This window comes from Nuphar pumila, chromosome 3 (assembly GCF_984573655.1).
Source record: "Nuphar pumila chromosome 3, dmNupPumi1.hap1.1, whole genome shotgun sequence".
Lineage (NCBI taxonomy): Eukaryota > Viridiplantae > Streptophyta > Magnoliopsida > Nymphaeales > Nymphaeaceae > Nuphar > Nuphar pumila.
Window position 1 is genome coordinate 142,287,197 of NC_143251.1, and position 21,237 is coordinate 142,308,433.

The 21,237-nt window shown below is 37.0% G+C and overlaps 1 protein-coding gene across 1 annotated transcript in view; it reads left to right on the top strand.

The window, feature by feature from the left end:
• LOC149844167 (haloacid dehalogenase-like hydrolase family protein) overlaps window positions 1-20,161 on the top strand; it is a 132,046-nt gene extending 111,885 nt beyond the window's left edge. The window contains exons 14-28 of the mRNA XM_090001049.1: window positions 721-816; window positions 4,482-4,604; window positions 5,197-5,394; window positions 5,572-5,673; window positions 5,916-5,980; window positions 6,135-6,228; window positions 6,445-6,602; window positions 10,580-10,629; window positions 10,710-10,831; window positions 11,013-11,120; window positions 11,416-11,508; window positions 17,727-17,763; window positions 18,560-18,807; window positions 19,260-19,406; window positions 19,818-20,161. Of these exons, the coding sequence (XP_089857175.1) occupies window positions 721-816; window positions 4,482-4,604; window positions 5,197-5,394; window positions 5,572-5,673; window positions 5,916-5,980; window positions 6,135-6,228; window positions 6,445-6,602; window positions 10,580-10,629; window positions 10,710-10,831; window positions 11,013-11,120; window positions 11,416-11,508; window positions 17,727-17,763; window positions 18,560-18,807; window positions 19,260-19,406; window positions 19,818-19,979 (1,803 nt within the window). The 3' untranslated portion in view covers window positions 19,980-20,161. The remainder of the gene's footprint in view (window positions 1-720; window positions 817-4,481; window positions 4,605-5,196; window positions 5,395-5,571; window positions 5,674-5,915; window positions 5,981-6,134; window positions 6,229-6,444; window positions 6,603-10,579; window positions 10,630-10,709; window positions 10,832-11,012; window positions 11,121-11,415; window positions 11,509-17,726; window positions 17,764-18,559; window positions 18,808-19,259; window positions 19,407-19,817) is intronic.
• The last annotated feature ends 1,076 nt before the right edge of the window (window positions 20,162-21,237 follow it).

Below are 21,237 nucleotides of genomic sequence, written 5' to 3' on the forward strand. Positions count from 1 at the left end.
CCCAATGGTCACAAATGTGACCCTTGGGGAGCTCCCAACAGCTCTATGTGAGCTCTCCTTTGGTACCCATTTTGTGTATAAATTAATGCCTTTATAGCATTTTATCAATAAGAGATATTGTTTATTTTTATGTTCTTTGTACTCTTGTGCTTAAGCACTTTGTGATTCTATGTATCTTGCCTATTAGTGGTCTTATTGTTGTGTGTTTAGAGATATCTATTGTGACCTCACATTTCATTACAGCTAGTACTTGAGGTTGCCCTCTCTCTCGCTAAATTTGTGCTTTACACTCAATTTTTTTTTCATTGTTATTCTGTTAGCCTAAATGAACTTTACACTGTTAAATATCATGTTTTTGTTATTGCAAGTGATTATTATATGATTAGGTATTTGCTTTCTGTTGCACTGCCTATTTTGTGTCAACACAGTCCATCCCAATTTTAGCATTCTTGCATTATCTTTTTTTTCATCAAGATTTGTTTGATATATTTTTATTTGCTTTGCTATTCTGATAATTCCAAATTTTTGGTGTTTCCGTAATTCAGATGCATATAGTTTATTATGTTTGCTTTGTGCAGTTTGTAGTTATTGGAGTCCATTCAGCAAAGTTTGATAATGAGAATGACCTGGAAGCCATTTGCTTTGCTATTTTGATAATTCCAAATTTTTGGTGTTTCCATTATTCAGATGCATATAGTTTATTATGTTTTTTTTGTGCAGTTTGTAGTTATTGGAGTCCATTCAGCAAAGTTTGATAATGAGAAAGACCTGGAAGCCATTCGGAATGCTGTGTTGCGCTATGAGATCATGCATCCAGTAAGTTGGGAGTTTAAATTCTGAACATCCAGGCATGTTTATTGTTCTGAAAAAGAGAGATAGCCATTCATTTGCCTTAAATGAGGTCATTTTTTATCATCTGTGTGACAATGTGGAGCGAACACTTTGCAGATTCATTGCATCTCCAATTCTTGCCTCATGCATGTCTGTGTCTGGATCTTCTTGGTTTCATGCTTTCTTTGTTTCTTCTACATTTGCATCATTTTATGGTATTTTTTAGTGTTTCTAGATTGTTCCACATATTTGTAAAGTTATTGTCATTAGCAACCAGTAGCCATTTCTCTAAATCGGGTTAACAAATTCATGGTTTGGTGTTGAATGGGCCAAGACTGTCTCTGTTTCTAGGTCCTCTTGTCCATCTTTGTTTGGCCAACCTTATTTGTATTGTAAGGTTATCATAGTCATTTTCTATATTTTCTTGTCTATTTTTAATAAAAACAAGAGTGGTCATGTTATTGTCAATGATTCCCAAATTTCAAACTTGTGCTTTTCTTTTCTCCTCTTTGGTGTCGTCTGATCACAATACACACTACTTTGAAGATTCATGGAATGATTTGAACTTTGAACAACTTGTTGAGTGGGAGATGACTTCAACAATTTGAGCAAGTCATGCTCTTTATTTTCTTTTTGCTTTATTTATAAAAAGGAAAAATAATGATATAAAGAAAATAGAACTATGTTAAGATAATAGAAGAAAATGTCTGCCTCATGCAGTTACTGTTGTTTGATTTAATATCATGAACCCTTAACCATGGTAAAGGAAAAAAAAATTAATAATTAAATACAATCTCAAATTAGTTATCAGTTTCATGTTGGATAAGTTAATGCATGAACTGGCAACAACTCAGTCCACTCATCCAATGTTTTAACATGAGCTGACCAAGTCTCAAGTTTACTAATGGCTAGGGCTGTCAAAAACTTAGATTGAGGACAGTTTGGACCAGGATCTGACTTTGGAGTAACTGTACGGGTCTGGTTGCAGCATACCTAGCTTAGCCTAGTCCAGGGCCAGGTCCAGATGGGTAAATACAGCCCTGGTTACCTTTATTGTAAACCCTCTATTCTGTATAAAAGTGCACATAAAACGCATGGATCTTGTTTGGATCGAGATTTAGCTTACCCACTTTTAAACCTTGTTCATGTTGACTAGCAATTGGACCTTCTGGTTTGTCTCAGCTTTTTGGATCTGCTTTTGTGTGTCCATGTCTTACTGAGCTGAAGTTGAGTCTTAACTGCTTTTCGTGTAGTGAATTCACGGTTAAATTGGGTTTTACTAAGACTCAACTTGTTGAGTGCTTGGCTTGAGTTGAATAAACTGAGCATGGGTTATCCCATGAGGTTCACCAATCATGCTGATCTAACATGCTTGGCTGAGTTAAGGGATGACCTGAAAAAGTTGCTAAGATGGGTACACTTACTCTAAATGGTGGTTCCATAAATATCCTCATGCAAATCGCTACTGAGTGTGGTTTTAACATTCATCTAGTAAATGTACCATCCTGTAATAGCTACAATGAAAGAGTCCTCATTTTGGTTATACATGCAATTGGAGCAAATGTCATCACAATCAATTCTGTATTCATGACTGCAACCTTTAGCCACCAAACTAGGTTCTTATCTAGAGGGCCACACCCAGTCTGTTTCCACACTCTAACTTACCTTTATATTTCCCTCTTTTCTGTTTTTGTGGCCCAGCCGTATACTATTGCATGAAGCAATCTATGTCACATGGGCACTTAGCATGCATATCCCATGTCAGCATGACACGACACCTGGACACGGTACAACACTTCATTTACATAATGAAACCAGTTTCACACACAGTCAACATTGTGTAATTAACTTGATCTATTTTCTTTTATGATCTTATTTAGTTATTTTGTATTCTTTGAGTTCTTTTAAAATGTATCATCAATTACATTAGTTTCATTATTTGATGTTCCAAATTATGGTGATTTAGAACTGTTGTTTTATACACTCACACACATACATACATCTATGTGTGTGTACGGCCATGTCCATGTGTCCTAATTCTTGAAAATTAGCGTATCGTACTAAGTATATCCACATTGTATCATGGCTCCCGCACTCGTATCCATGTGACATAGGAAGCAATGACCCTCAATTTCACTAGATTTGTATCCCTATAATCAAAATGTGCTTTTATTCAATAAATCCTTCTACATTACCAACGGGGGCTCTGTGTGGTTGGCAGGAGCTGTCAGTGCAGGTCTCCTTGTGGTGGGATGTTGCAGGTTCAAACCCCAGTGGTACGTTGAATAATAACTGGTGGGGGTCTGCATAACCCCAGCTTGCCTTTCAAAAAAAAAAAAATTCAAAATGTGCTTTTATTCAATAAATCCTTCTACGTGGGATGTTTTCTATAACAGATAAAGGAGAGACAGCAAGGTTGTTTTAGACCAACTGGAGTTTAGATTCTAGAATTGAAATCTCAATCCTACTCAAAATATCTGTGTATTGAATCTATTGATTCACTCAATATCTGGAATTTACTTGCCAACCAATTTGAGGTTCTGATTTCACACAACCAGAAAATTTTCATAATGCTGGTGTGATTTGGTTATCAAACTCCGGGGAAACAAGGTTGACAACTCAAAATCTTGACGTAAAAAAACAAAAAAGGAAAATCTTAATATGTCCTTGTCCAACATTTGGCAACACTGACACTGACACTGAAATTCCTTGAACACTGACAGATATTTTAATGTTTAGGTCATGGATTGTCCACCACTTTCAGAGACTTCAATTGATCTTCATTTCCAAATATCTATAAACTTTTCTCATAATTTCAATTTAGGTTTCCCTTTTTCAATTTAATCATAGTTGTGTGGTTAATTTTAAAATTAAAGCTCGTGGATAATCTGGTTTCACAGTCATATTAATGGTTCTATATATCATGCAAAGAATGATGGAATGGAATGCTAGCTTTTGCTGACCTTCAGTCTTGTGCTTTACATTACTACTTTGATAGCCTCTCTTTGTAGTTCAGAGTTCCAATGTTCTTACTTTTGGAGATGCACATGCACATTCAACCATGACCACTTAGCTTTTTTACTTCCTTTTTTTTAAGCCTCAGCATCTCCAATAATCTGTATCTGAATATTTATTACTAGTGCCTGTGTCTAGACAACATAGATTCATTAGTGCTGTTATGCGTTTAATTTTCTTCTCTTTTATGTTGATTACCTATCCTTCCCCCTTTTTTTCCAATAATCTGTATCTGAATATTTATTACTAGTGCCTGTGTCTAGACAACATAGATTCATTAGTGCTGTTATGTGTTTAATTTTCTTCTCTTTTATGTTGACCTACCCTCCCCCCCCCCCCCTTTTTTTACTGTTAGCTAGCATGAGCTAGTTTTTTTACCAAGTCAGGCAATGACCGTGATTGCCATAATGGAATCTGTGAATCGTATGGCTTGCATTAACAATACATTCTCAAAATATAGTCGTAGAATTTTATTTTACATGCATATTGAGCTCTTTTCTTATGAAGACAACTCTTCAAACAAGTGACTTGGTGGTTTTTATGCATACTGGCTAGTTTTTGCCTGTGCATAAACCTGACTAATGTACTGCATGCCAACTTGTTGTGCCTGATCATGGCTACACCTGCTTGTTCAGGTAGTAAATGATGGTGACATGTACTTATGGAGAGAATTAGGAATAAATTCCTGGCCAACATTTGTTCTTATTGGGCCTAGCGGTAAGATTTTGGCACAGATTTCTGGTGAAGGTCATCGAAAGGTATTTAAAGTTTTGTTTAAAACCATGTGTTGTTTTTTCTTCATCAAGAAAGTCTTCTGTAGATTGTAACTGTTTTCTTTCGGCCCTGTATTGAAGGATTTCTTAATTTTTTAGGTTAATGCCTTTAATGTCTGATCAGATTATCATGCTCCAACTGAATTTTACTGACTTGAAAAAGGTTTGATCCAGTCCCACCTAAATGTCACCGGCTTAAAGACTTCTTAAGGAGTTTTATCAGATAGATATGCTTCCTTTTTGGTTGTTTTCTACTCGAATCTGACATTTTGTGCTCCATCCTTTATTGATCCTTGGACATCAAACTTCAAGAAATCTGTTTAAATAGTAAACCAACCTGTGTTCTCGTTTCAAGAGTTTGTATATCAAGGAAAATGATCTTTTCAGTGAGAAACTGTTCAATTTTCTGGAAATTTATGTGGACATCACAGTGCAGCCAATGATGTGATATTCCAGGTTATCATGTGCGCACTCAGACAAAAGATTGTGCTGTTTTCTTGTTAATAGCTTGGGAACATGCAAAGAAGGATAATTGCAAGATTTTTTTGTTAATTTTGTATATCATCATGTCTTGCAGGATCTTGATAATTTGGTGGAGGCAGCCCTTCTATTTTATGATGAGAGGAAGGCATTAGACAAGCATCCTATTCCAATAGCATTAGAGAGAGAACGTAGTCCCCAATTGCTTTCATCACCTCTCAAATTTCCTGGAAAACTGGCAGTAGATGTTCTGAATAATAGACTGTTTATTTCAGACAGTAATCATAATCGTGTGGTATGCACTCTCATTTTTAGGTCTCTGATTTAAATGTCTTTTATCATCGCTGGCTTTGCCACATATTATGATTGTTTGTGGGTTGATAGTTCTTGTTAAGACTCTGTTAGAAACTATCCACATATTTGTTTATGCTCCGTAATGTTGGTTTGGTGTCTTGACTTTTGTGGGGACTAGGTAGTAACAGATTTAAATGGGAATTTTCTTCTCCAAGTTGGGATGGGAGTGGAAGGCCTGAATGATGGTCCATTTGATAATGCCACCTTCAATCACCCCCAAGTAAGTGGTGAAATCACCTTTTAATTTTGTGAATGCATGGCGATGTCTTGGACTTATTTGTCACATTTTTGGGGTTATCACGTTTGGGCCAATTTTGGCATAAGTCATTTGTTTGTCAGATGTGAAACCTGTTATCTTATTTGTATGTGTCTAAATTTCCTTTATGTGGTCATGTTCATTGAGATTTGCATGTGTTCTCCTTTGCCTTAGGATGGATTGTCTAAGCTTGTCTTTATTTGCAGGGGCTGGCTTACAATCCAAAGAAAAATGTCTTATATGTTGCGGACACTGAAAATCATGCTTTAAGGTACGTGCTTTTTGTGTTTGTCTATCATGCTAGAAGTCGTCACTTGAAGTGCTTATTGGTTCATGTTTCTATGTGACTTTATACATGTCACCTGTATTTCCTAAGTCTGTGGTCTGTCCTGCATCCTTTGCTTATTTGGCTGATTTTTCTGTAGGGAAATAGATTTTGTCAATGAGACAGTAAGAACACTTGCTGGAAATGGTACCAAAGGTTCTGATTACAAGGGTGGTGCAAAGGGAAGCATTCAGGCAAGATTTTGGAGCACGAATTTCTTCTCTTGTTATTTCCATCATGTTTTTTCATGAAGAATGAGTGAAATAGGAAGATTTTTGTATAAACATATTTCATTTGATGTCATAGTTATTGATCTGGTTAGTTTTTGGTGTCTCGTATTTGTGGCGAATTTTTGCAATTGTATATGATATTTTTTGGAGTTGATATTAGAATATCCTCCTTTTAAACAGGTTCTTAACTCCCCTTGGGATGTCTGTTTTGAGCCAATCAGTGAGATGCTTTACATAGCTATGGCTGGGCAGCATCAGATTTGGGTGCACAATACACTAGATGGTGTTACTAGATCTCTTAGTGGTGATGGTTTTGAACGAAATCTGAATGGTTCAAGGTTGGTAACTCTGTATAGGTTTAAGATGCTTTCTTGAATTGCATGATTATCCTAAGTACCTTAAATACATTTTGCAGACCAAGGAAATTTAAAAACTTTATTAGTATGTAATAATCCTTAAATCGTAATCTCTTCCTTCGTTTTTCCAACCACACTTTGCTTTTCAACATGCCATGCATCACATAGTATTTAAATTGAGTTACAAAGGTTCCTTGAACCTTGGCTCCATTTTGAGCCGTATTTTTCTCATGCATGCTCATAGATAATGGCCTTTACGTAGTTATGTATATGCATGGTCTGTAGGGTTTCGCGAACCCTAGCAAATATAATTGAACTATTCATTTATTGCATGTAAACCATGATTTTCACGTAAAAGATTGCATGCAAGCACAAAATAGTACATGTGAAGCTTAATTTTTATGTAAACTAATGTATGCGAGCATGAAACAATGTATGCAAACACATTTCCTCGTAATTGTTAAATTGTAATATAGATTTTGTCTTCTTTGTATATATATATATAGAGAGAGAGATACATATACATATATATTTCATATATATATATGTATATGTATCTATCTAACTATATTTATAAATATGTATAAATACCTGATAGAGGGTATAACAGTTTCTTTAATTCTGTAATTTTCCTTTTTTATTTATTTTTACCTTTTAAATTCTTTTTATGTAATCTGTCATAAGTTGAACACTGTCAGCTAATGAACAGTCTGTCAACTAATGACAGACTGTGTGCTGCACAGTCTGGCAGCTAAGAGACGTTGGGACTGTACCCAACGGCTCTAATTAGAGCCGTTGGGTACAGCCCAACGACTCCCTCTCTTTTACACCCTCTATAAATAAGGGCTTCTCAGCCCATTATATCATTATTTCAAGAAGGGTTTTTTATCCCCTAGTGTTCATAAATGAAATAGTGCATTTTATGCACTTTCTTGCTTTTGTGGTGTGTAATATTTGAATGCTACTTTGTGCTAGCCTATGTGTGTGTATGTTTGAAATATCAAGTTATTTGAAAACTTGATTGTTTGTAAGGCTCTTCACAGTAATATCATATATGCAGGAATATTTTATTTCCTTGAAAAATATCCATTTTCCTCGTAATATATCCATTCCTTTGAAAATATCTGTTTTCCTCATAAAATATTTGTAAAAGATTCATTTTCTCGAAAAATGTTTGTATCGGTGCATTAATCAAATAAAGCAACTGATCGTAAAGTCAAACATTATAATTCTACAAGCATTTGGTAGGAAGAGACCCTACTTCAGAACGCTTGTTGATAGAAGCGGAAAATTCTCAAAATAACCCGGGGGAATTTTCCTCCGAAAATATTATGAAGGCTTTGGCGATTCCTTCGAGGGCATAACTTCATTGAGGATGGTTGGCAGAATCGAACCTTGCTAGGGTAAGCCAACTTGGGTAGAACTTAGATAGGGTGGAGAAAGGTGGAGCCTAGTCAAGTGAAACCTAGTAGGGTTTTGGTTAAACCGGGTGCACTTAGGGGGACTAGGTAGGTCAAGGCTTAGGCTCAAACCAAAAGAGATCGGGCTACGTCTTAGGGGAAAGTAGGCTAGGTTAGGGCTGGATTCAGACCAAGGGATTAGCTAGGTCTGAACCTAAGGGTTGGGCTAGCCTAGTTAGCTAGGAGGGAGAGGATGGGCTAGCCTAGTAAGGTGGGAGAGGAGGCAACCATCACAAGGGTGGTGCAAAGGAGGGCTAAGGGAGTGGGAGAGAGGCAAAGTGGGAGAGAGCTGGATGGAATAACGGAAAAGAGAGGGGAGGGGGCTTCCTTTAGAATACCATGGGTTAAAAACCATGGGCTGGCCATGCGTTGGAAAAGTGGGTCAATTAGATCTTAAGTAAGTTAGTTTTAGTTTGGTTAGATTTTTAGTTTAGTTGCTTAGTTACCTTTTTAGTGTAGTTTACTTTTTCTACTAACCTTTATTAGTTAAATTTAATTCTAGTTAAAGGTGAGATTAGTAATAAATCTAGTTGACCCAGCCTAGTCAACAGGGGTTGGTCAACTATGACCCTCACAACATATTTGTCCTCGAAATTAGGTAAAATTACCATTATGCTCCCGGAACTTGTCGGGAGTGCTCTGAATGTGTTATAACTCCGATTTTTATGAAATCAAGACGGTTCTTAGAATTTCGATATGAATGTAATCCCACATTTAAAACTCTAAAAATAGACTAGTAAAATTATGATTTTGCCTTTGAAGTTGTCGGACATGCTCAGAACTCGTACAAACTCGGATTTTGATGAAATCATTTTTGTTCTCTTTAAATTTTCGATGTCAATGCCACTGAACGTTTAAATAACATAAACTAGTTTTTTAAAAATATTCATAATTTCCTGTTTTGCCATTATTTCAAATTAGGTTCGATCCATACTAAATTTTCAATTTAGAATGGATCCACTCAATGAATAATTTAGTAGTTCTTTTGATAATCGGTTTTCCTCATATTATAAATATTATTAATTATTTGAGATCAAATAACTTTAATAGATACCAGAATATTACTGATAGACCGCTAATGATAATTAATTACATAAATTATGCCATAATAGTTTATTTATAATCCCGGAAAAATTGTGGGTATTACAAAAAGTGTGGTGGCCTCCATTAATGATTAAGTTTTACATTTTTATCTCTTGCTAGTGCATTAATTTTAAACGTATATATGGAAATAAATGATTTTAAGTTTAAAAGAAGTTTAAGAAATTGATTTTTTGATAGCAGTGTTTCTTGTGAGTGCTGTATGCAGTCATGGGTTGCTGGATCCAGCCAATTGGGTTGTCATCAATGACCAGTTCTCGGACTTGGTCTTTTAACAAAACCTGTAGCAATGGTATAGATAACTCATTGGCCATAGCCTACCGTCACTTGACTGTATTTTGCTTCCTGATAAATTTGAAGCTCCACAAAAGAAAAAGAGCCTGGAAAGCATGATGTGAGGTGTAAAGATTTCATAAGGAGAACAATGAAGGAACAGGAATTATCCTGATAAAACATCCCTTATAAAAAGATGTAGGCTCAAGTTTAGGTTCTCTAGCAGACAGCAAATTGGAAATTGGTGAAGGGGTATTTCATGTAGATATACCAATCTGTTCACATGCTGAATTCTACTATATACCATTCTCAATATAGGAACAGAAATTCGAGTGGCAATATATCCATCATAAGCGAGGTAGTTCAGGTAGAAAATTGGGTATTTGTGAAGAGGTACATCACATAGGTACACCATTCTACTGACACACTATGTTCTATTATATACTATCCTCAATAGAAGAGGCCTTTGTGATATTGTTTCCATATCCTACGCTTGTATCTATGTCACATAATTGTCAGGTTATCTAGGGTATCCTGCATCCACATATGCATCAATTCCCATGACACATTCCAATAGAGGCAAGATAAGAGAAAAAGCTGAAAGTCAAGTTTTGGAAAGATCTGCTAAAGTGGGAGTAAGCTAGGAAAAGGGGAATACATTTGAACCCTCACGTGTTACAAGACCCAAAGGAAATTTGCTTACAGGACCAAAAAACCTTTGACATACACATTTGTTTAATACACAATGCAGTAGCAGAATACCTGATGCGATTTTAATAGAAAAGAAAATTAATTTTGTTGAATTAAATGCAAATGTTGCTAATCTATGAGAGAAGCAAAAATGAATGCACAGAAGGTGGCATTCCAGAAGCATCATTTCTATCAATTTAGCAACTTCTTATCCTTTTCTCTATTTGACAGTTCTATTGTCCTAACTTTTATTATTAAATTTGTTTATGGAACCTAACATGCGACTCTAGTTGTTATCAAGTGGCAACATGATATACCTCTTTCTGGACTTTGTTCCTTGATAGCTATGTAATACTGCTTCATTCTCCAGTATACTTGCAATGTGTATTTACAGTCTCTAGAATATCTCTAACTTTTTTTTTGGCTGCTGGATAGTCCTATGAGCACATCATTTGCCCAACCTTCTGGAATATCCTTGTCACATGGTAACATGCTTTTCATTATTTTTCCATTGTTAAGAGTCAAAGTAGCATGTTATGTGATTCAGAGAATGGCTTTTGAGTAGATTTGCAGGAACTATACGTTGCAGATAGTGAAAGTAGTTCCATCAGGGCACTAGAATTGAGAACTGGAGGATCAAAGTTGCTTGCTGGTGGCGATCCATTTTTCCCTGAGAACCTGTTTAAGGTAGACTAGATTTGTTTTAGCCTTGTTAGTTTGCTATGCTTTGTGGAGCATTTTAGTTTAATGGACAATGATAGCAAAATACTTTCAGATGCATGTGGATATTTTGCATGGACTGCAATTGTTCTCCAACCCAGTTCCATGTGTTTCCTCTAGTTGAAGTTTGTAATCTTTTTCTTTCTAGTTCGGAGACCGTGATGGATTAGGCTCAGAAGCACTTTTCCAGCATCCTTTGGGTATCTCTTGTGGACAGGATGGCCTAATTTACATTGCAGATTCTTATAATCACAAGGTACAGGACTATTTTGGAAGATAATGAGTGATTACTGATTTTTAGTAATAGTTCATTAATGGTCAAATGTGATAGGAAAAGTACTGCACTTTTAAAATTTTGTCGGCAACTCAGAAGCCAAAAGGAAAAAAGTTTTGTTGTTAAGCAAGAAGCAGATGGAGAGGTTTATATTGGTTTATATCTGAAAGCTTGTCGCCTGCTTTGATCTTGCATTAATTCATAGTTACATTGTTGATACTTATATTGTTTTCTTCTGCTGTGGTCCTTATATTATATTTTGGGTAATATCTGGCAGATAAAAAGGCTGGACCCATTTAACAAACGATCTGTCACACTGGTAGGGACAGGGAATGCTGGTTTCAAGGATGGACCTGGTCAGTCTGCTCAGGTTTGGAAGCTCCTGTTTATATATTTAGACTTATTTGAATGTCAATGAAAGGATAGTCTCTAGTCTGTTTAAGACAATATACTAGGTGCAGTTTGTTGAACCTTCATGTGGAATTGTCATGGCTTATAAAAGAAACTTCCATTGACAACTGGATATTATCTACATTTGACGGCTTGTGATGCCATGAGGTCCATCTGCAATATAGGGTACATTGTCTCTAACGACCCCAAACTGACCCTCAAAAAATGCAATTTTTTTTTTTAACAATTGCGAAAAACCTCCCAAGGACTGGGGCACATTACAAATTTAATATTCACAACCCATCAACTATTTCAAACATAGAATAAATTTAAACCATGAACTGAAATTACATTTACTAAATCAAATAATGTCAAATAAGTTCAAAATAGTTTTTAAATTAAATCTAGCTAATCCATTGTACGTCAGAACCTGTACCACCAGACCATAATCCTCGTGTTCTCTAGCCAGCCAGTCCTTTCATCACGGAGCCTCAGTACCTTATTTTTTTTTTAAACCGGATAAAAACCAAATTCTAATATGAGACCCTCTCAAAATCCAACAATGAAGAATTTAACATAGATCAAATCAAATACAAGTTTAAGAGGACTCTACAAACAATACATATTAAGAACAACTTACAATTTAAGCAGTTCAAGCAAGCAATAAACAATTTCATGCTAAATTAAACATTTGGGGATGCATGAAATCAATGCTAAACATTTAGGGATGCATGAATCAATGCTAAACATTTAGGGATGCATGAATCAATGCAACATGCATGGATAACTTTTTAAGTTAATTTATTAGAATTGCTTTTGCATGCATGTCCCTATGCACACACATTTAATTTTCACTTTTTTGCAAACCTACGAATACTAAAAAATGGGCAAAGTTTCTGAAGTTTAAGGTAGTTTTCAGTGGTAACTGAGCACATCATTTATATTTTAATTACTGGATTCTACTTTTGTTTCTCGACCGATATCAATAATCATCACCATCAATCGGAACATTAGGAATCATCACCTAATGTCGTGACGACAAGAAAATCAACATCTTTTAACTCAACTGACTTGGTATACCAATAACTATAGCTATGTAACACACCAAAATCACGAACTTGTAACTTTTTAGAAAAAAATTGAAAGCTTTATAATCAATCTTTTTTTAGAGTTTAAAATGTCAGTTCAGCGAAAAATGGTGTTTGAAATAACAAGTCAACGAACTTTGGGCGCATTATAGGCGAACCTTCCTTTACACAAATAGATTTGTATCTCCATATAAGCATTGAAACTGCATAGATTTAAAACAAGGTTTTTGATAATTTAAAGTTTATACAAAAGAGAAATTTTTAAAGGAAACCCTTATGCAAAATTATAAAAAAAAACGTGCTCAGGAACGAAACATGAGAGAAAGAGTGGGATCTTGATATCATCACGTCATCGCGCCATCGCCTGCTATACCGACTTAATCATCACCTGTACCCCATAAATCGGGTCAGACTTATAAGAATCTGGTAGGTGTATAGATATCAAAATTCAGAACAAGACTAACGTATGTGTTATTCCTTTCGTGATATGCAGTTCAGAATAAGTAAAATGAGCTTGATAATCTTGTTTCGATATTAACTGCCCTGAAGGTACGCACAGGAGAAACGTAGAAACAACTGAGACTACCTGAGGGTTTGTTATTTTATGCATTTTGATACCTCAGACAACTAGCTGAGTCCGCTCTTAAGGGGACGGCCAATGACCGAGAGATAATTCTCCAGAGGCATACATGGCAAGGGATGCATTCAACTTCTGCAGAAGTCCATGAGATCTACCACCTAGGATAATTTTTGGTAGCTCCGTCCCCTAACTTCGATGACCGGGGACACCGAGTCAATTGCTACTCGAGAAGCGTAGTTGTTAACAACCTATTCATTGGAGTTTTTATACCATCCCATCCTCTCCCTTGAACGAACCAAAGAGTTGAATATGTATGTCAGGTTCTATTTTTAACTGATGACCCATTCTACACGCTCTGGTCTTTCAAACCAAATCGAGCATTGCCTTCGAATCATCATTATTTTTTGTGATTTTCTTTTAATCATCATGCATTTTCATGCTACGAGGTTACCATAAACCTCTCATCCAATCATCGTAGTACTAACATGCTGTGCATGTTTGATAGTACTACTACGATGAGAGGAATATCGGTTTATCAGAAAGAAACCCCAACATCATTTAGAAATTTCAAAGTCTCATGCTTTAGGCCGGAAATATCCGAGTTATTTCGGATACCAAAACGAAGGATCGCACATACATACCACCTAGGGCTACATAGTCGAAGCCTTTCCGTTACGCAGGTTTGAAGGAATGACTCAATTGCGAATACGCAAATGCCAAATACTTATTTCTTTTGCTTTTTGAGACGGCGAATAATACGAGCTTGAAATCTCACATGTGAAATCCTTTTAAAATAAAGACTTGGCGAGGATGTGTAAATTTGTGTCTTTAAATACAAGCGTAATACAAAGTAGGCTGGAGTATGCAAAATTGCGTACTTTACAAAGTTATATATATATATATATATATGTATATAGAATACATATATATTAAAACATAAGCCTGTGTACATTACAGCGCAACGACAAAGTAAATGACATAAAGGAAGGCTCGATGTGTGAAACCACATATCATACTAAATAAACTGTGTAAGTGATGCCCAATGTACGAAACCGTACATCGGCTAAATAAACTGTGTAAGCAATGCAGGATATACGAAACCGTACATCGGCTAAATAAATTGCGTAAGCAGTAGCCTGTGCATATAACAGTGCAGTGGCAAAGTAAATGATATAATTTTAGATGGACAAAAATACGCAAAACTGCGTCCTTGAGTTAAAAGCATATATATATGTATATATATATATGTAAGTATAAGTTAAAAATATTTTGTCATTTGTCCTCGTATGCAACTTTCTCCTACCTCGAAGATGGTCAGACTCGTTGACGATTCCAAGCATAGGTTTTTAAAGGCTCATGCCTTGGTAAGCGTATCACGTCTGTTGTGCTAGCGTGAAGCGCTAAAAAGATTACGTTGCATTGCATAAAGAATGGTATTAAAACCTTATCGTGACGATGATTGCATTGCTGGGGTCAAACCCGAACCCAGTTTGAGTCGGGCTCGGTACAAGGGGAAGGTAGTAAGGCTTGACTGAGTCAGGCTCAGTTTGCTAACTGAGCCAGCTCAGTGTGAAAGCGGAGACCGAGCTGAGCTCGGCTGGCTATGCGACCAATAGGAGGGGTTGGGCTCGGTGGTCAGGCCAAGCTTGGTCCCCCTCGTGCGACAGGAAGGGGGGGGGGGGGGGTTGATTGGGGGCTACAAGGGAGTGACAAGGGAGTCAACACCCCCTATCAGCTGTCTCAGAAAAGTAGCAGCAGCCTACGACTACTGTTAAAAAAGGAGAAGGACGAGGGTGCTATAGGGTCTGGCCTTGTCGGGGCTTAGCTCGGTTGAGAGGGGAGCAAGAAGGGGTGCGGCAGGGGAGTCAACACCCCCTGTCGATTGTCCTGGTAAGGTAGCAGCATCAGTCGTAGTTTGCTGCTGAAAAAGGGGGGGGGGGGGGGGAAAGGGTGCTTGGCACCCTCCCTTTAGGCGAGTCAGAGTCACCGCCGTAGGTGGCTTTGGCCTGCCTACCATAAAGGTAGAAGAGAAGGGGAGGGAAGAGAGGAGAGGAGTAGCAGTCGTTCAGTTGTTGCTGCCTTCAACAAAACAAAGGAGGAAGAGGGGCGCAGTGGTGGTCCGGGTGTGCTGGCGACAAGAAGACGAAGACGAAGGGAGAAACAAGAGGGAGGAGGCGTCAGAGCTGAGGTGAGCAATCGGGAGGAGGCTCGGGTTGCGCCGGCGTGAGGTGTCGGGAGGGGAAAGAGTCGACGAGCGAGAGGGGGGTTTCTGATTTCGTAAAGAGACCCCCCCCCCCCTTGCAGGGGTTTAAATAGGTCATGCTAAGCATGGATGTGACCCGGATCCGATCGCATCCAACCTAGATCCATTTTTTTTAAATGCTCGAGTCTTACAAGTTGAGTCAACAACAACACCCCCAGGCAAAATGGTGGATGTTCCCTACAACCATGGCCTGGAACACGAACTACACATCGGGTTATTGGGGAAAACAAATGCACATGGTATTTAGTATCTTCACGGTCCTACATGACCGCCATCTAAAGTTCTCATCCTTTTAGAGGTGACACCAGGGAAGAAAAATTATTGCACTGTTTGGTCTCTTTTGCCATTTTTAAATAATTAATAGTTATACAAATCATCAATCAACAACATTTTTGGGCCCTTGCCTTATCAATCCAATAATGTAATTAATTAAAAAATAATACCAAAATCGTTTTGCAATGTATTTACAAGTTACTACCTCACGAGCAAGATATGTTCTTAGCCTTCAGAGGCCCATCAATGATTCACACATAACCACTCTATAATTTAATAAGATTTAAATGACATTAAAAATTTCAGTGAATAGCAATCGCACATAGATTCTCAAGTCTTGTGTTTACAATACAACATCAATGCATATTTATAGCAAATAAATGAATGCACATGAAACTGAGTATATCAATTTTACCATGCCAACCAAAAACACAAAACTTTAAATCTTTAAATCTTATTGCTTATACTGATTCTGACTGGAGAGGAGATCCCAATAACCGTCACTCAACTATAGGTTTTTGTGTGTTTGTAAGTGATTCCCTCATTTCTTGGCAATACAAAAAACTACAGAAAGTGTCTTTATCTTTCACGGAAGTTGAGTATAGGGTGATGACTACAACAATAACCGAGGTCGTGTGGATATGATCATTACTTTCAGATATGGGTGTTGATGTTTCAGAATCTTCAAAATTATACTATGATAACAAAAGTGCCATATATATAGCCATCAGTCATACATTTCATGAGCGAACGAAACATATTAAGATGAATTGTCACTATGTTCGAGAAGAATACTTGAAGGGGACGATTATTTTACCATATGTTCAGTCCGAGTTTCAGATTGTTGTGATCGTTATTTGGGGTGTTTACAATTGCGGACTTCTTTACCAAAACTCTTCTTCTACCAAGATTTTGTATCTTCTTAGCAAACTTTCAGTGATTTCACCGTAAGTTTGAGAGAGAGTGTTAAAATATTGTGTATATATTTATACTTAATTGATATAGTATATTTAAACAATATACGTATATTAAGGGTATTTTGGTCATTTAATATTATGTAATTTAGTACAGTCCCTAAAGTCTTTTTTGTTTTTTATTTGTAAACTCAAAAGGACTATTGGGGAGACAGTCCAACTAGTCGTTGGACTGCCCCCAACGGTCATAAATATGACCGTTGAAGTCCAATGACTGTTAGACTGCCTCCCTTCAAGGCATGTGAGGCTCTATAAATAAAGCCTCACCCCACTATGTAGGACATGCTTTTTCTAAAGCATTTTGTGTATTAATACAAAATCCATTTTTTATACTGTGCTCTTGTGGATTTTGTGCCGTTGTGCTCTTGTGGAATTCGTGTTTTTGTATCTCTTTTATGAGATTGTCTTTGCTCCATTAGAGACCATAGTATATTTATGCACTTGTGTAGCCCTTCGTTGGCATTGTGATTGTGCACTCTTGTTTCATTATAGATCTATGGATCAATTACTTAAAAGTATATTTTGTGGAACAACTTTCCTATGTGATAGAAAAGGTTCTCATGATCCTGAATGGTTCCCGCTTGGGATCACAAATTCCAAGTTTGCTTATGAAGAGCTAATCTAATTGTATTAGTGTCTATTACTAAATGATAATGACCTCATCGGAAAGTGCTACAAGATCTTATGCGTAGTATTCTTCAACAATTTTTTTGAAGGGACGTATTATTCTTCAACATATAATTTTTTTTTTGTTTTTCTGAACATGTTTCTGAAAATTAGAGAATCAGAAGAAATATTCATGTCCTTGAAGTTATGTCTGCAGAATGTTCATGCAATCAATGTAAGAAAATGTTATGTGCTGCTTGCAAGGACAATCTTTATGGTTTATCATGAAATTACCACGAGCAATTACTTTACTGGCAAACTTAATCACTGGATGTTTGTATTGCTTCCATTCCACTTCTATAGCTACTTGGATATTCCAGTGACTTCTCTGAGCCATGTATGTTTGTGATGCAGCTTTCAGAGCCATCAGGAATTGTTGAAGTGGGAGCAGGTACTTGTTAGCCTGTTACATATGCCAGTTTTATCAATATTATAGTTCCACACTTGCAACTTTGTGAGGCAACTTCTGGATTCATGTCGAGATAATCTCCATGAGAATAAGCTGTTCTATAGAAATGGGTATTATTGGGCAACCAGGAGTACCCTAAACTGTGAACATCCAAGCCATGTTAAGAGGACCGGCTTTGCAAATTTCCATCTATTTTACCATTGTTAAAAGAAAAAAATAATAAAACAAAATATGAACAGTTATGTGACCCTTACATCTGCATCTCAAAACAGACGAATGTTTACACTCAAATCTTCCAGTTAAGGTGTGTGTGATACAACTCAAATATTCCATTCAAAATTCATGTTTTGACTAATTTTGTTTTCTGGCGTTCCATTCTTTTTTCTTTTTTAGGAATGACAGATTTTTGTGTTGAGGCATACATGCAGCAAAGGTCATAGGTCTCTGTCAGGGCCATTGTGTACGTAAACTGAACTGCATGTCATTTATAACAAAGGGTCAGTTTGAATGTTTTGAAGATCAAAATTAGAACGTTGATGTTGGTATTTTTGTCTACAGTTGAAAACATAGACTTGATCCTGTAAATTTTTTATTTTAGTTTACTATACATGTTTTTCTCTTTCTTTGTGTGTCATAATTCTGGAGCACATCATGAAAACTTAAGAGCATGCTGGCAGTTGTGCAATTTTATTGATTTATGAATCTGGAGGAAGCAACCATTGTGCAAGCAGTTCTTACTATTTTACCTCTAACCAGAATTTTGATGATGTCTTTGCAGGGAAGTTTCTTGTTGCAGATACAAATAATAGTGTCATCAGGTGCCTAGATTTGAGTGGGAAAGAACCCATTCTTCAGACATTGGAGCTTAAAGGTGTCCAGCCGCCATCATCAAAACCCTCATCCTTGAAGCGCCTCAGAAGACGGTCAGCAGTTGACTCACGTATAATTGCAGTGGAAAGCATTTCTTCCAAAGAAGGCAACCTGAATTTGAAGATATCAGTCTCACAAGAATATCATTTCTCCAGGGTTTGATACTGGAAAACTAAACTTCTCCTGCAGTTTGATTATGTTTGTTTCTCTCTTTTCTTAAACTCGTGGATCATTCCTATATTCTCTGCATTTAAGGATTTTCTGTGGTTAAAATAAATAATTGGAATAATTCTGAAAATATCTAAGAAATTATGAAAGCTCTTTTCTATTAAAACTGTGCTGTATATGTTTGTATGACATGCTTAACCCTGCATTTGCTAAATATGTAAAGGTTCCTGTGAACCTTATACTTTTATTAAGCAATGCCTCCTAGTCAGTTCTGAAAGGTCTATAAGCAAATAATTATTATGCTGCATAGTTATTTTGTATGTTTGTTCCTGTTGAGGTAGGTTCATGTAATCTGTGGTACTTGTATTATGTATATCAAGCATGATCAACTGAAGGACAGTCTTCCTGAATAAGCCTAGTCTTTTTCTTTCTGAATGAAGGAAGCAAGCAGTAAGTTTGAAGTGGATGTTGAGCCTGAAGATGCTTTAGTTGTACAACCAGTGGAGGGAGTTCTTAAAGAAGGATATGCATCACTTCGTTTCAAAAGGTCATCAATTGCACCAGCAAAAGCAAGAGTGAACTGCAAGGTATATATATTCAAGGAAATTTATACTTCACGGAATAATCCAATTAACAATGTCATTCTTAGTATTGCAATTATCACAAGATCAAACAAAGGACTTCAACATCTATAAATTCTACTTTGATTATTGATCCTTCATTAGAGGGACAGTGACATACAGGTGAGATTCGATGGTTCAGTTGCTAATATCACTTAACATGTAGGCATATATTACATAATATGGACCCTAGACTTGGATCTGGAGATTTAGGTCCTGCATCAACTTAGTGCGACTCATCACTCTTGTTCATCTCCTGATTCAGGATTAGAAGAAGCTAGAGTCTTTAAGTAGTCATTCAATAAGAGAAGTTATTGTTGATTGATGAAAGCTGATATTATAGTGTTATTTCAATAGAGACATTATCATAAACTGCAGGTTTACTTCTGCAAAGAGGACGAGGTTTGCTTATACCAGTCAGTAACCTTTGAAGTACCCTTTGAAGACATATCAGAAGGCCCCAATGCAGAAGCTGTACTATCCACGACAGTAAAGCCAAGGATGTCATCAGGTAGCCTGCAACCGGCACTATCCAATTGATTCAATTCCATATTTATGATATCTTATTTCTGATCATTTTCTTGTTTTCAAATTTCAACAATCCAAAATATAGTCATCAATATTTTTACATCAGTGGACACTTGTATATCATACGTGCAAGATGCAAAATTTACATTTGACAGATTTGTATATAATAGTATGAGATGCAAAGCTCACATCAATAGTCACTTTTGCTGGTCTTACACTATCGCTCTAAATTCTGATATATTTACATTTGGAATTCTGAAATGTTCATGTATATGTCTGCAACTATGTGTGTGTTCGGGGGGGGGGGGGGGGTGTTGTTGTGGGTGGGCCTTAATACAGGAATAGAGGTGGCGACAAGAAGAATCAACACGGATGGGTCCGGCTGATTTACTGCTGCAAGCTGGCTTCAGATCTGGTTGTAGATTGGCTCAAACAATGTTGGTGACAGTTAATGAAATTCACCTACATGCCCGAGAAAGACATTTGTTTTCAAGCAGGTATCACTAAACCAGTCTATTTTTTTATGCATTGTGGTGTATCACTGTTGAGCCAATCACATGAACATCCTCAATGAGGACTCATCTTTGAGATATGATGGTTACAACTGTTGCATATAAAGACTGAAAACCAATTTATAGAAAAGCAAAAACAAGAAGGAAAGAAAAGAATCTAGTCCTGAACTACAAATATACACAGTTCAACCATGATTGGCCCAAGTCAGCCAAGTTGAGTTGACATGGTACCTAATGATTATTTAAACTAAAAAAATGCATCCCATGAATTCAGAATCGTTGGTAGTTGGGTGGTAATGGCTGATGCCTTGTTTTTGTGGGATGCCAACTTTTATTATTATTTTTTTAAATTTATAACCTGAAGGAACCGCACCTGGCACAAAGACCTGGTCGCTCTGGCTCAGCCTGCCGTACCTATGGTTGTCGTGCCAGCAGCGTAAAATTCCGAGGCTAGGACCACTACCTTCGGGGCTTACGCTATGCATTGGCTTGCGTAGAGGGGCGATGCCCATGAGAATTGAACCTTGACTGCCCGTCTAGCAGCCAATGCCCCAACCCCACTTCGCCAACCCCCCCTGGGGCACCAACTTCTATTTGTTTATTTAAATCTCTGGCCGCGTGGCTGCTGAGCTGTGTTGTCTGCTATTGTGCGTCCTGGAGTATCTGCCAGCCAGCATCATGGTTTCTGTTTTCCTAAACCCTAGGGTTTAACCATAGCATAACATACAACCCAGCCCTGGTAGTGCAGACAATAATGA